Source organism: Ischnura elegans, chromosome 1 (assembly GCF_921293095.1).
Source record: "Ischnura elegans chromosome 1, ioIscEleg1.1, whole genome shotgun sequence".
Classification (NCBI taxonomy): Eukaryota; Metazoa; Arthropoda; class Insecta; order Odonata; family Coenagrionidae; genus Ischnura; species Ischnura elegans.
Genome location: NC_060246.1, coordinates 12,329,220 through 12,345,689, shown reverse-complemented (window position 1 = coordinate 12,345,689; position 16,470 = coordinate 12,329,220). Strand labels below are relative to the sequence as shown.

Here is a 16,470-nt window from a genome sequence, read left to right as displayed (position 1 = left end):
TACATCAAATTCCCCAAATTTTGGTCCCCTCCATTACGATGTAAAGAGGTTTTACTGTATATGAATCATGCAGGGAGTCAAAACTGTAAGCAATTCTCATTGTCTTCATAACCTACCTGAGCAAGAGAGTTACTGCCCCACGCCCAAAGCTTCTCCGAGGTAGCTTCCAAGGCAAGGGTGAATTCACAGCCGCAAGTCACATGCGAAGCACGCAACCGTGTCAGAATGGGCAGAGTGGTGTTGTTACTGCTGTTGCTGGCGCCATTGTTTCCATTGGAGGTAGAGGGAGCAGAGGGGGCCGAGGGGGGTGGGGGAGGGCAACTGAGGGGGGCTGGGATGGATGCCTCCCTCCTCGTCCCGTTGCCAACCTGACCATCCAAGCTACGACCCCAAGTGTACACCGTCCCATCCTTGGTGAGCAGTGCCGAGTGGTGACAGCCACATGATACCTATCGGAAGGAATGAAATACACTCTTTACCTATGTACAATAGCACATGTAAGTGTCAGCCAGCTGATCAAGGAGCTGGAGGGGTATTGGTGAGCACTAGCACTAACTGATCTATCGACCAGATGCTCACTCACCCCCTCCTTCCCACACATCACATGTGCAGGTATTTAGCACCGCTAAGTAAAGTGTAAATTATTATAGAAAAAGTATAAGAATTTCAAATTAAATAAACATTTCAGCATAAAAAATGACATTTTTTATAAAATACCACAAAGATTATGTTTGCTTTCACTAAGAGACTGATATATATATTGACCAGCAAGTATTAGTTTTATAACTGTATGTGTAAAACACATTTTTTGCTTTTGATATCTTAAATATTTTCATAAAACTTGTTTTTACTTTCTCATCAATCACATTTGAAATTTTCAATAATTCCAGGACCATAAGCCATTTTTCCCTTTCGAGGGACAGCTCCAGCCCCAATGACCCATTGGAAAAAATTATTGTTTCATGCAAACATATTCTGCAAAGGTTCGAGGAATGGAAATCCCACTGTCCTTTCTTCCCATCAATGGAAAATCGTAGAAATTTCCTTCCTCACAGGAATTTTTTTCTTTTCTGCAGAAACATTAAATTATGGTTTCGTTAGTAGTGGGCCCCGTCGTTCTCATATCGGCACAGGTATTCCCTATCCTTCCCTTCCAAACCTATCCCGTCCTTGGAGGTGTCGTTGGGCTCTCATCGTGGCGGCGATGCCTCCCATCCATTTTCCTTCCTCAGTCCTTCCCCTCTTGAGATGGCACGGCCAAATAAGTCTCTGACTTGGTTCCTGGTCCTCGAGAGTGTACCCCATGCGGGCCCGCCCTGAGTTTCCGATTCCACTGTCCTTTCTTCCCCTCATTTGGCACGTTCCTTTTTCCAACACTGAAGCCATCGCCGGCACTATCCTTCAGCCACTCAGAACACACTTCTGCCAACAGCAATTTTAAAGCCACGCAAGGCTTTTTTCTTGAATGACAGTCACAAATCCGGAAAGTGATGGAATAAGCGATGGTCAAAAGGGAGAGTGGGAATGACCGTGTGATTCAGAAAATGATGGATTTATGAGCGATCACTCTGATACTGGTCAGAGCGATCACTCGAAAGGGACGGGAAAAATGATCTTGAAACTCAAACTTCATGAAAAATTATGGCTTGAAATCTGCTAAAATAGAGCATTTCTGGAAGAATACTTTCACCAACAATGTCCAGAAACGTTAGAAACAATGAAAGACAAAAGTAGTTTCTGTAAAAGCAAGACTGCATGTTCTGTGTAACTTAATAAAAATTATTGAAATTACAAATTTTGATAATGCAAGGCACCAACTTTTCAGTCCCTTACCTCAACAGTTAACTGTATCTTGTGTTTTGTCTTGATGTGATGTCTTTAAAAATTCCTGATGCTAACCAGATATTCATTAATAATTTCTGAAAACTCGAGCATAATTCTCAATTTCCAGGTAACCAAATGTTTGTCGACACCCTGATTCTAGCACAGCGAGAGATAAAAATACGAATCCATAACACTCAAGCATACAGAGAGCCACAGCAAGGTGGCGATGTTTGATTTTCAATGATTAGGGAAGCCCTTCCAGGAGGAGTGGGAGAGGTACCTGCGTGATTGGGCCCAAGACAAGTGAAGTGTCAACCACAGATGGCAGCAGGTGAGCCTGGCTCTCCCCGTCAGCGCTCTCACTGCTGCTGCTGCTTCCGCCACTCCGCGCCCCCACATCGTCCAGTGCCACCCGCACCCCCTCCCCTGTCTCCCCTGCCTCGCCTTGCGCCTGGCTCCCTCCTGGCGCCTCAACTCTCGATGGCTTCCTACCCTCAGTAGGGGGCGGCTGCGGGGAGAGTGGCACAAGCTGCTTGAGACGAGCCTTCTTTTGCGCTTGCGCCTGCAGCCGCAGGACCTGTGGGCTGGATCCCCACGTGTAGAGTCGGTTTGATATCCCCACCGCAAGCTGAAAAAAAAAAGTCAACAATAAGATTTCAAAGTATATATAATACAGGCCCAATGCATTCCATCATTAATAATAATAATTTATTAACAAATTAACATTTACAATACAATAGCATTGTGTACAGCTACATGTAAATTGGTGTCACTCCATGAAGTAAAAAATATATAAACCTCACATTAGAGATATGAATCAGAAACATACGCACATTACATGAATCACATAAATTAACATTCCTCATTAAGAACCTCATTCACATTATAATAACTTTTTCTATCGACATAGACTTTACATCAATTAATGAGTCATTTGTCAGTATCTAATTGTTTGCATTAAGTTATCCAAATCATGCAGTTGTGGACTTTTACTCCCATATTACAGGGGGAGCTTTAAAAAGCTTTCAATCGGAGCATTGATATACAGTGGAACTTGCTTAGTACGTTCCTTCTTATCACATTTTCCTCCTTAATACGGCGATTTCTCTCAGTCCCGGTACCATTCGAGCAAAATAAAGTTAAAACTATTTTATTAGTATGCTTAAAATAGTGGCACTTTCCTGGGTAGTATGCTCAATTATTTGCCATGAAGCAACCCGCAAGCCGTTTCTTAGAATATTCTGAGAGTGTAAACCTCCAAATTCATTATTCATTTTATTATTATCCGCCATCGACCTTCTTACATTCATCCCATTCATCTCTTTCTACGACGATGATGCATCCAAATACATTTCTCAATGCAAGGAGTATGCGCGTCATAAGATCTCAACGTGAAACTTAGCACAACAATATTTGATCTCGGTACAAGAAATAGAAAGCAGACAACATTGGACAAATGTTTTAAGAGAATTTAAACTGAAGAATATAAAAATCTGCTAATAATAATCTTTAAATATCTTATTAATCGTCATATCAATATCGATATATCAATGGATATATTCATCAATATGGGCTAATTCCAAGAGTGTGTACGGCTGTTGCCGGGATTTATGGAAAAGGAAATATTGCCCAATTTTTATGATTTTTTAGAACAACCAATTGACATGGGTCAGAGAAAATTTGAATGTGAGAAGTTTGGGAAGGCGATCCTACAAGAACTCGCACATTAATAGTAATTATGATGACTTTTCCAAAGATTGCAATTACCCCAATTGCTATTACTGACTTCCCGCTGGTTAGCATGTTTTCCTGGATAGCACATTCATTTTCTGTGGTCCCTTCAAAAACATAGTCACAACATCTTCTGTATTATATATATACCAACTCTGCTGATTTAGACAACAGTGATTCAAACCAAAGGTTTAAAATAAACATAAGTGACATCCACACATTTGGGGTAGGGGAGCTGACTGCCTTGAGTCAACAAGAATGTGCAGCGTTATCCTCCAGCTAATATCCTCAATATATCCATGTAATTAGCTCTGAGTTGGTTGCATTACTATCCACAAGTGATCCACTCTTAATGCCTCTTACAGTGATTGTATGCACACAGTGCATTGTTTTCCCTGGGCCTACTCGCACTTTGTTCAGCGATGCCGTAAGGATTTACATCCACCCACACAAAAATTCCATCCTATAAAAGATTGAGGTGGACAAGGGAATGACACTAGCCATCCCCCCCCCCCCCCCCACCCAACCCTCACATAAGTCACCTGTGGTTTACAATTAGTCAGAGGAGAGATCTATTATCACCTTTCTTAATCAACCTTTAGGTTAAAACACTAAGCGATAAAAAATCTAGTCAAACAGTGAGTCTGGCTGCTTTATTCCTTCTCTTTAAAAATACTACCGTCAATGTCAACATCCCTCGAGCCAGTAACAAGAAAATATTGATAAAATGTTTCATCATTTGCATCAATTTCAGAATTATAATCTCAATATGATAAAAATAACAAATAAAATATGGTTAAAATATTGGGTTTTACATCAAAACTGTAGACACTGGTAAAACCTCCAACAAATATAATCAAATGAATTCATGGCACATGTAACCAAAAATTACACGGTGAATACCAGATATTATTTATTACAAGAAAAAATTGATATCCATATAGATGGATTAGTTGATTACTATAAAAATTAATTAATTTTTTTATACACATATGTATGTTCACAACAATTTCATTGAAATAGTAACTAATTTCTGGACTATTATTTAGGAAAATCATCAACACCACAGAATCTACATAAAGAGATCTTTGGTATGGAAAGGTTTCCAATATTTATCAATTTACATTCCCAGGGGATAATATTAATTTATTAATTTTAACAAGAAAATAGCATTTAAAAGACATTCTATGCATAGGAGCATATAAGATGCGGCATTACTATATAGAGGTATTTTTCAGTAAACAAGTATATTTGAGGGCAGTCAAAAATTATTCCTCTAAATGCAAGAATATGGTAGCATCAGCATAACTAGAAAATTTTGAAACATTATATTTGATATTTTTCAAGGAAAACTTTAAATCAGAGAAGCCAATATTTTATTTTATTTGTCCATGATGACATTTTAATCTTATCAGTTTACAATCTAGCTGGAGATTTGACTTAATCTCAAATATCAGAGAAGCTAAAAACATAAAAGTTGACCAACTTCAGGTGTTCACCAGTTTGCATTTATAAAACAAACATTCATTAAGCACTGAATGGCTGTAAAAAATTTCTGTATTGACCATAATAGGTCTCTGAACACCTATGTAGGTAAAGACGTTTCTGAAAAGTAGGTGCAATTATTAAGCTAAAAGTTATAACAATATGGCTGTAAAGTCATCTATTTTTTTATTATGAGCATTTAAAATACGTCTTACAAGCCATCAAGGAAAAACGTAATTCGCACCGCCGCCATATTGAATGACGTCAGCTCATGCAATAGTGTTGCTCTTAACCACATTGACCGTGCGCATTATTGAAGTTTACAGTGGAGATATTGTGGTTATTATAAATAAATGGTATACCAGGGGCGGATCCAGGACTTCTTTCTGGGAGGGGCACAAGCAAGGTCGTATCCAGGATTTTGTTCAGGGGGGGCACAAGGATACCTTGTTATACAAAACGAACGAAATGATAATGAGACCGTGTTAAAAATCTAGCATATTTTAAAGGGTCTGGGGGGGCACGTGCCCCCCCCCCCCCCCCCTGGATCCGCCTATGGTTATTACGCCGTATTTTTCGTGTCGTCGTTATTCCTCGATATGTCGCAGCGTATAGCTTCAAGTACTGCATTGTGCCTAAGTGCAGAAATACGACTAGAAATGCTCCAAATAAATATTTTCATACGGTCACCCAAGACGTAGAACGAAGATTGGTTCGGATGAGAAAGTGCCGACGAATGTGAATGAATGAAAAAAATGAATTCTAATATTAACGCATTGTTTATCAGATTTGACACAATCATATACCTACTCTTCTTCACCAGTGAAAAGTTTTTTCACTTGCTGGCTTTATCCACTTCGAGGGGATCTCTGTCCGACACTTTTTGAAAAAATTGTATTCCTCAAGGAGACTAATGCAACCATATAGAGCAACATTTGAGAAGTTTTTACTTTAAAAAAATAAAATATATATTTTTAAAACATACCTTTCTCGTGTACTATTTGTAACTATCCTTACGAGCAAAAACAGCGGTTAAATATTTTTTAAGATCTCTTAGTTTCCATAAGGTGAGGTGGGGTAAGTGCGACCCCCCTTCAGGTAAATCGTATTTCCGTTCTCGAAGCAGGTGGCGGTCGTGCAACATATTCCACACATTGTTATAAAACCAGAGCCAACGACTTTGTAATACTTATCCCTTAATTTCTCGTTCCACATGCTTAGGAAATATACCCGTCCGTTCATCTCGTAGTCTTAGTTGGTTGTGAGGAGAGGCTACACCGTAGTTCTCTTCTTCATGGATTGGTTTTCCTTGCTTTACTTTAAATTAGGAACTCGGGTCATTATATTTAGTTTAGATGGGGGGGGGGGGGTCGCACTTTCCCCGTCGTAACCATTCATTCCTACCTTCCGGGGCAAGTGCGACCCCCTGTCGCACTTACCCCAGGATACGAGGTTGAAGTATGGATTGAATTTTTAGCTTCTGTCTAACAGTTCTTGCGTTAAACTTTTAGTTCCTGTCTGGCAGTTCTTGCGTTAAACTTTCTTTAATAAATGTTGCAAAACACCGAAGTTTGTAAAAACTAGGTCTTTTAATTGGAGTCCTCTCATTAACTCTTATTTTGAAGGTTTATCTGATAAAGATAGCTTAATTCAGTTTGTTGATTGATTATGATAGGGCATTGGATATAATATCTTCTGTCGAGGAGGATGTAGACGACATGGTATTAATGCCTGAAACAAGATAGCATGAGTCGAAAAAGCTTAACAAAATCGGTGACTAACATTCAAAGTGGAGATTGGATTCTGGCTAGATTCAGCAGCAAAAAGTCAGTTGCTCACTATGTAGGGAAAATTCTGGAGATTAATGAATAAGGTGATGCCGTGGTTTGCTTTTTGAGGACATTTTTTGGAACTGAAATAAGTTTCACCTGTCCATGGAATGAGGATTCCAGCGAAATACCTAGGGAAAGTGTAGTAAAAATATTACCAAAGCCCCCTGTCGGCCGTCGACCGGCCGGCTTGCAAATGTTTTTTTTCAAAAAGTATTTCAAATACTGTTTTAGATTTCAAACTCCCAAGTCACAGGTATTGTGCACTTCAATTTTGCCCAGCCCTACTTACATAATACTTGAACTGCTCTCAGAACTAGCTATGCAATGATTGCAAGAAAGGCTGTTAACTTCCACCTCACCGTCCTCCTCAAAAACTCGTGCCTCCACATAATAGGTTGTGCTCGGGGCACACACGAGCTCGAACGATACATTCGTTTTGATTGTACGTAATTTGCACGCAACCAATGGCAGTCTAAACATATGTTTAGACACTGTTGTTTAGACTGCCAATGGCGTCGTCAGCGTAATCTTCTCGTCCGACCCTAATAAATGTAATTTCATTGTTAAATTTCATAAACACATTTAATATGTATTTTACAAGAGCCGGTGATATTATATTTCCATAGCTATGCATCTTCACTCCCCGGCTTTCAGCATGCATGTAGCAATTTCTGTTGCTTATGTTAGTAAACATTGCTGCCGTTGTAATTTTCGGCAAGTTTCCGGTGTCAGCCTTGGTGAAACCAGGTTCCGTGGCGTTTGCTTTTTACGATAAAATCTCCGAAAGATATATAAGAAATAAAACCTCACGTTAAAGTCGTTAAATAAACCAAGAAATTTGGTGACAATGCGCTACGCCACTGAATTTCCCACACGATTGCATGAGCTGACGTCACTTTCCGGCTGGCCAATGGAATTACGTTTTGAAGTGGGTGTGTTTTTGGAACTGTTTCGGTCATTTCTTTTGTAAATTCTTAAGAAAATATGTGAAATAAGTGCGTTAAAGTGGCCTTTATGACAATTTTACTATATTTTACGATTTTTAGTTAGTATTTGAAGGGATATTAAAATTTTGTCCAGAGACCTATTGAAATACAAAACAACTTAGTTATTCAGAAGGAAATCAAAAAGCTGAAACATAACAAAATAGGGGAAATTCCACAGAAAGAATGCCTGTGGTCACATGATGTATACATATGAACTGGATTCATTGGACTGAGCACTCACATTGTGGAAGTAGGCTGTGGCGACAATAGAGACAGGCTCAGGGAGAGAGACGCACACGGGGAGAGATGACTTGCCCACCGCACCGTGACCCAGCTGACCAAAGACACTTGATCCCCACGCCATGAGCTGGCCTCCCACTGCCAGCGCCAGGCTGTGGCAATGGCCACCGCAAATGCTTGTGATGTGTACCTGCTCGAGTCAATGCAAACAAAAGAAGGCATCCTAAATTAGGCAAAACAAGATTTTCCCCAAGCAAAAAGTGGATATGGTCCCCATGATATTTACAGAATTGCTTAGCAGAAACTGCTACAAGTTAGATGCAATATGTGATTTAAAAAAATAGCAGCAATAAAAAGAGAGAGCTTACTGATCCGTTCAGAGCTTGAACCAGAGTTGGCACTGTGCAATCTTCTACGTTTCCATGTCCAAGCTGCCCATAAACGCCCCAGCCCCAGGTGTACACCCTGAAAAAAAGGGAAATACGTAATTGGAATCCCAAAACATACACATATAAATCCATTTCTTTCCATTCAGGTTGATATGGTTATCATCATAACAGCATCAGCATTCATGTTAATAACAAAATCTAAATCTATTTACTATTACTACAAAGTACTAAATATTATTAAATACTACACTTCAATCATCTGGTCATCATCTTTGATCTTGACTTTGATCATTTTGTCATTTGAATCTACAACCAAGAGGTAGAAACCCTGAAATTTTGCAAATTTTCTCGGAGAATTAATTTTGATGCTGAAAGACATAATAAGTTTGATATTGTCAATTTAATGTTAGCAAAATTTTGTGAATAATTTTTCAATTGCGAAATGTAATCATTTTTAGCTGTAAACTCGATATTTTATGCCTAATTTCAAAAATTTAAAACCCAAAATTGATAAAATGAGGAAAGAACTTAATATTGTTTAAGTTTCATTTTGATATGTATGTTATTATATGATGAAAGCCATAGTGGATTCAGATGAAATCATATGATGACAAAATATTTGTTCACTCCTGGAGTGAAATAAATACTAAGCTATTATATAGGTATGTGACACCGTCATAATCTTCAGTCTGATGGTGCATGTGATCATGATATCTGCATGTGTTCCTAGACTGCATTTGTGGTGAGATACAGCCTTATCGTCATAAAATACTTGAGTCAGGAAAAAATTGAGGCAGCAAAGGGATTGTATAATTCCTACAGTCAAATATTAATTTACTTGACGGCTATGTCGTTACAACCACAGATTTGAAACTTAAGATGCTTACATAATTGACTCACAGGTCAAGGAACATGATTAGTATCTTGTTATCGATAGAATTTTGTCAAATATAAAATAACAATTGAAAAGTGTTATTTGAAAACTAACTGTAGTGCACTGAATTGTTGAGGCCTTTACTTTGTAGAATTCCATATTTAATGTTTGGAAGGAAATTTCTTAGCTTTTCTACAAAAACAGAGAAAACTTCTAGAAAAGCTAAGAAATTTCCTTCCAAACATTAACTGTAGTATACACTTGTTTGCTTCTCCCTCGCGTTGCCATCCTTGATGGACCGCGAGGGCCCAACACCTAGTACCATGAGCCTCGGTATAATTGCCATGAGAATTAAGGAACCTGGATAGCGTAGTGGTCTGCGCAGTGGCCCGGAAAGCCAAAGGTCCGTGGTTCGATTCCCGGTCCAGGGGAATTTTTTCTCATGGCAATTCTTGTATATTTCACCGCCGTTCACGCGGCAGGTTTAGAAATATTTCACATTAACTGTAGTGTTTCATTAGACCAGTGATAACTAAGACTTCTGTTCAATTTTTTTATGCATCCCTATTCAATCTCACGAAACTACACCTTTCAAGATTCCATGTCATCAATTTGAAGAATTTTGGTAAAAATATACAATTTATTTGCAATACAATGTTCCCCTTTGGCCTTCAAATGAAGAAAAGCCCAAAAACTTGTTTGTTCCCTTAAAGAAAGTAAACAAATTTCAAATTTTCATTGTCCTCACTACATAGGAGTAGTTTGTTTGTTATTGAAGTAGTGTTACACAGTAGACTCTAGTTATTACGAAGTTCACAGGACCGAAACACCGTAAAATCGTAATAATGAAGTTCGTATGAACGTTTCTTTTAGGAATCTTCGAAGAAAAAAAACCGTACATGATAGCCGCGGATAAATTATGCAGAAATATATATAAAAAGGAAATTTTATTTCAATTTCTCAATAGAAGAATGCGGCATGATGTAATCGAGGGTTGATATCTTTCCGAATACAGTAAGTTCGATGTGCGAACTAGATACGTTCCAAGATTTGTTCCTAAGTTGATAAACCTACGGTTTGGCCGCCGAGAGTTGTCCTATGACAGACAGAATGGACTAGGTCGGGGCAGCATTGCCAGGTAAGAAAGGGAAACGTCTACAAAGAGCTCCGTGAAGAAAGGAGCCGGAGGGGACGACGAGCGTGAAGGACCACGAAGAAGAATCACTTGTTTTGGTGATTCTAAGAAAGGGCTTGTTTTGGTAGTTCAGGTTTGTTTCGGTGCTTTGACAACGTTGTATGAGTGGTGTTTGTGATGGTGTGAGGTGTGTTTGGGGGACAGCAATTGGCTGTAAACCACGCAGGTTTATCCGCTCCTCCTATTGTGCCGCCATCGGGCTACTCTCACCGGCCGGACTGTATGCAAGGCATCGAGGAGTACGCTTATCCTGCAGAATGCAACACTGCATTAAAATTATGCGCTAACTAACAATTGAGACAAATATATCTAGCTGGGCATGCAACGCAGCCGGAGCCGAAAAAATTGCTCTCCGCAGCAAGGATGAACAGGCGAAACGCTGAACAGTTTCTAACATCACACCAAATCCAATGATGCCTTGTTCAGATTATGCCTAGAGTGCGGGTTCCTCTATGCCGCTCCGCATAGTAATGGCTAAATCAAAAGGCGCCAAAGTCGAAATTTTTGCATGCTGGTATCTGTGAAAGTTCATAAATCGAATGTGCGTAGGAAGAGGACTAACTGTGGATCAAATTTACAAGCTGTAATGAGTCGGTCACCATGATTCCCCAGGAATTAAGCTTATTACATGATGTTGCATTTATGGTGAAGAATTAACCATAATTGACGCTCTTGGCCACAGTACAGGAGGAGAACTTAAACGTGGCACCATTATTAAAACTTAGCATAGTGAATTTCCACCTAAATGCCATTTTTTTTGAGTGGGACTTTGTGATAAAGTTCATTTTGTAACCGCTGGGACCGGGACTGAGGTTCGTAATTTAGTAAAAACAAAAATTTCGTAATAACGTTTCTTTACCTATAGCTTGGATAGGCCTTTTCGTCGGGTCCAACGATTTGCTTCGTAATAACGAGAACTTTGTAATAACGTTGTTTGTATTAACAAGAGTCTATTGTAATACTTTTTATTACTGAACCAAGTATAAAATGATAATAAATCACCAGAAACAAAACTTGTGTTATATAGCAAAACAGATAACTTAGGGGAAGGTGTGATAATTAACCCAAAGCTAACCTTCCATCATCTGTGAGGGCCATCGAGTGATATTGTCCAGCGGAGACTTGCACCACTTGCTCCCGGCACAGTGACTCCACCAATCTCGGATAAGGAGCCTGTCCAGACGACATTCCTATCCCTATCTGACCAAACTGGGCAGAACCCCAGGCATACACCTACAACAAATAACAGGGAAGGATTAGAAGACCATAACCATTAGAGAATGTAGTACATAAAATTGAAGAATGATTCACATAATGAATATCAAACAATATGTGCCTATAAATCGCTCAATGTAAGAATAATGCCATTCCATTTCAGATAAATCACCAATTTGATCTTAGCTGCTGTGTTTTTTTATTTATTTTTTTTATAAATGCGCCGGAATTTGGTAATACAAACACAATCCACAAAGTACCCAAGTCAATTTTCAGATTAAAACCATGAATACCTGGCATATTCCCATTAGGAAATAAAACTTGTTTGGTAAAAATATGGAATTCAAATGCAATAAAATGCCTCTAAAATTTTCTTCAATTAAGATATACTATAAATTTAATTCTGAAGAAAAGGTGACTACGAGATCTATTCAACATTACCCCGATTGGTGACCTTTTCAGTTTCAGACAGTTTCAGGGTATTTCACAATGACATTTGCCCTTGGATGTCATGCATTAAGTAGGTAGCTTTCGTAACTAATTATGAAACTAAAAAAACAATCACTTTGACTCCAGAACAAAAAAAATTGATACAAAAACACGTCTCCCTTCAACTAACAAACTCCAGCTCATTTTGCTGCGATTGTTTGGCTGCTGCTGCTTGCTTTACAGGAATTCACTCTCACTATAGTACAGTCCTAGACAGTCTTAACAACATGGAAACCAAAAATTTTCTAAGTCCAGACCTGTTGCAGAATTGGTAATGTCACTTAACCATGCTCCCCATTATGGAGAAAAACAAACACTTAGCTCACAGAGAAAGGACCTCCTTCACAGCTGGGCAAAAAGAGTTTTGAAGCCCATTTAGGAAAACCAGCATTGTCAATTTAGCAAGCTTGGACTGGCAAAATGTTGGGAACTAGGTTAGTAAGATTTTTCTGTCTGTGACTATAATACTAACAATGGGACAACCAGAAGTAGAATTCTTCAGTTCCATTGGTTCTTGAAGGAACAAGAGAACTGGAACCAGCTCATAGAACCAGTTCCCCAGTTTTTAATTTTGTGTTTTATAAATCTTGAGGCCTGTTTACACGATATATTAAGACGTACGAGTTAATGTACGTTTGCGTGAATGATTTTTGTGGACCGGAACAGAACATGTACGAATGCAAGAACCAAATTAGAACAGGTTCTATTTTCTGTGCATGCATTCGCACAAGTTGGGTGGTTACACGGTGCATTTTGGCGTTCATTCTCGCGTACATACATTTAGACATTAACCCATACGTGTTAATGTACCGTGTAAACAGGCCTTAAGAAATGACCAACATACCGTATTTCTCCGAAGATAGTCCCCCTCTGAATATAGTCCCCCCCCCCCCTAATTTTGAGGCTTCTGTTTTGGGAAAAGTTAAAAAAATGTGTTCGAATATTGTCCCCCCATTTTACTTTTACCACAGGCATTTTTGGAAAGAAAGGGGGGACTATATTCAGACATATACGATACTATGGTACTGTTTTTGCTGTTTTCACAATCAGAATTGTTACTTCTCAGGTTTCCACGCAGTAAAAGATGATTTTCCAATATTTTTTTTTGTTTCAGTAAACTGGACATGGAGTAATGAAAAAAATGGAAAATCACCAGAAAGAATAGAGTGATAATGTGGTCCGAATCACTCTTCACTTAGTTGAAAAGGTTGAGAGAGTGTATTAAAATGAAAAAGTATTGAAAAAATTTCTTGTTGTTCATTAACTAAATCAATGAGTTGGCCCATAAAGAGCAGAAGTCAAGCTGAGACAAAGGAGTTAATGAAAGAGCCAGAACCAGAAAAATTTGCAACTTTGTTATCCTATACATACTGTTATTTTCTTCCAGTATAATTAGATTGGTTAGACGATATTTTTAAGCATTGAAGGCAGTGAACACACCCCATTTGTAGTGAGGGCCAACGTGTGTTGCCGGCCGCATGACACACTGAGCACCTCGATGCCGAGGCTGGGGAAGGAGGCCACGTCGCGGGGAAAGCTGTAGCGGGACATGGTGGGCCCATGACCTGCAATGAGAAATCATCCACACTCAATTCATGGACTCCCAGTTGAGCTACACAACATTCCATCATACCCTACACCACCTGCTTTCACACGGACCATTACGGCTCATCTTAAATTGTATTGACTGGCTCAGTGAAAGGAGCTGAAACCCCTACGAGAACCCATAACCAGTGGGGAGAAGATAGTCTCTGCTCCGGACTGCCAGTTGTCGATCAGGGGCAGTGTCGAGAGCATGGTCCTTATATACTGGTTGCTAATCTCCCGACATATTCCGGCTCGGGAGTGTTGCCTTGACGGATGCTTTTACCCCTTAAACGCCTCCCCTCAAACACAACTCTGGCCACAGTCACGCTGCCACTAAGGGAAATATGGAACTAACTGCGCTGTTGGCAGCGGTTCGAAATCAAATACCGCCGCTGACAGCGCCGTTAGTTCCATATTTCCCCTAGTGGCAGGGTGACTGTGCCCAGAATTGTGTTTGAGGGGTAAAAGCGGAATCTCAGGCAACAATCCCGAGCCGGATATTAGCAACCAGTATATAAGAGCCATGGTCGAGAGTCTGAGCTTCAAATTAACTGTGCCGTGCTGGAAGTGGGGAGAGATCTCGCCACAAACTAATGTGTTTTCCAGCAGTATTCCGAGTCAACTTCAAGTCAGACTGCATGAAATGGCACATCCACCTGGTGAATAGTTAGAGCATTGCCTGAGCATCAAAAACTGATCTACGCCATGGTGCTGACTACATGTCAGCTCATCAGCGTGGCTGCATCCAATCCCTGATGCTTACTGTATCATCTCATCACTTGGAAATTTTTCTCTTCTAATTTCTTGAAGCAAAACTCTTCGTTGGCAATCACTAATTTTCACTGCATTAATTCCAGACTGCAATATCAATTACACAAAATACGTCGAGACACACAGATGATTCTTCCACCAAAGTTAGTGAAGAGTTCTCGGGATCGCCACCGGGTCAGGAACTCCATAACTGCCGACGTTTTGATGTTCGACTCGGTCATCGAAACATCGGCAGTTATGGAGTTCCTGACCCGTTGGCGATCCCGAGAACTCTTCACTAAGTCCATTCGCCAGGAAAGCACGAAATCTTCCTTCCACCAAATGTATAAAGCCTTCCCTGGGGTATTTTTTTCTGAGATCGCAACATTTGCAGTTCCTTTTCTTTAATCAGATGGCATGAAGAGGAAGGTGAAAAAGCACCTTGCCAATTAGACGACAATGGAGAGTGACAGAGTGGGTAACAGGCAGAGTTAAGTTGGCGCTGTGCCATGCTTGCATGGAGTAGACCGGTAGGAAATTGGATGATTGGAAAGCAATCCACACGACATAAGTCTGCACCTTCCCCACACCACCAACATCCCACATCCGTTGATTTGTTTTTCTTTTCAGTCGTCTTTACGTTTTGCTCCAACGCGAATTCAGCTTACCTCATTAATGCAACTAAATGAAACCACAGCGGTATCCTATCTGGGAAATAAAGTCTTTGGATCTGTAAACCAAGATTGAAATAAAGCATAAGCATGAAAAAAGAAGTCTTCAAATACTGTCTTCAGAACGTGATTCCATGACATTGTGTAGGTCATTCTAAATCCTGAAGATCGAAAAGAAAAGTTAGGAAACACTAACTGATGAAAATGAGCATGGGAAACCTTGACTACGAAAGTATTAGCACCTTCAAAGGCTTGCATCCAAGAACAGGGAATTTGTGACTGCATGATTCGCAATGGCATGAGCACAGGTTACTTGCCTTCACGAGATATTATGTTTTCTGTTTCAGCGTTTCACCGATGGTGCGACTGTGCTGCTTGCTCACAGAAAGGCATTTTGACTCTAGAGCAACTATGTGCAATATGACTGTTTGGCACGGTGTCTTGAAGACAGTTCCTGCAGTCGTACAGCAATTTGACACATCTCACAAATTCTGCTAGGTCCGTGATCATGTTGCCACATGCAACTACAGATGCAACCTTTTGGAAACGAGCACCGAATATTTTTCTTTATTTCATTTACAAAATAGACAAAAAGTATGCAAATATGCAAGACAGGTAAAGACAATCTTATTCCTTTGTGAAATAACACTGGTATAAGAGAAAGGAGGTAATTTAAGTTGAAAGAGCGTATGGAAGGGCTTCATCCTTCATACTCGAATATTACTTTAACACTTGTCACATTTAACTCTTGAAGGTATGAATTAAGGATCAAAACCAAGAAGAAAATGAATAGCATGTAATTCTAACATTATCACCAAAATCTGCTTCAACCATTTAAGAAGTAAAAGACTTCAATATAGAGCAGAGGACTATAGCATCTATCGGTTAAATCAGATTCAATGCTGAATTATTTCAATGCATAGTGATGAGAGAATCTTCCAGAAATATCCACAATCATCAGCAATGATACTTAGGATATGGGTAGCATCCAATCAGCCTAAGGAAAATTTTACTTCAACAAATATGAACACGAGGTCAATTTCTAAGTGATTATTCAAGTAAAAAGGTGTCTCCTAAAGAGACCAATGTAAAGTGAATGCCATACTACCAATGACAACCCTCACCTTAAACCAATATTCATCACCGAAAATGTAAGAGAGGCATTTATTTCACTCAATTACATAAAAATTACTTAATGGTAA

General features: G+C 39.5%; 1 protein-coding gene across 1 annotated transcript in view; it reads right to left on the bottom strand.

The window, feature by feature from the left end:
- Positions 1-16,470, bottom strand: part of LOC124155755 — a 66,479-nt gene that overhangs the window by 8,958 nt on the left and 41,051 nt on the right. Inside the window, exons 15-20 of the mRNA XM_046529844.1 lie at positions 13,701-13,825; positions 11,632-11,789; positions 8,467-8,563; positions 8,100-8,288; positions 2,105-2,452; positions 117-449 (exon numbers count right to left, since the gene is read on the bottom strand). Of these exons, the coding sequence (XP_046385800.1) occupies positions 117-449; positions 2,105-2,452; positions 8,100-8,288; positions 8,467-8,563; positions 11,632-11,789; positions 13,701-13,825 (1,250 nt within the window). The remainder of the gene's footprint in view (positions 1-116; positions 450-2,104; positions 2,453-8,099; positions 8,289-8,466; positions 8,564-11,631; positions 11,790-13,700; positions 13,826-16,470) is intronic.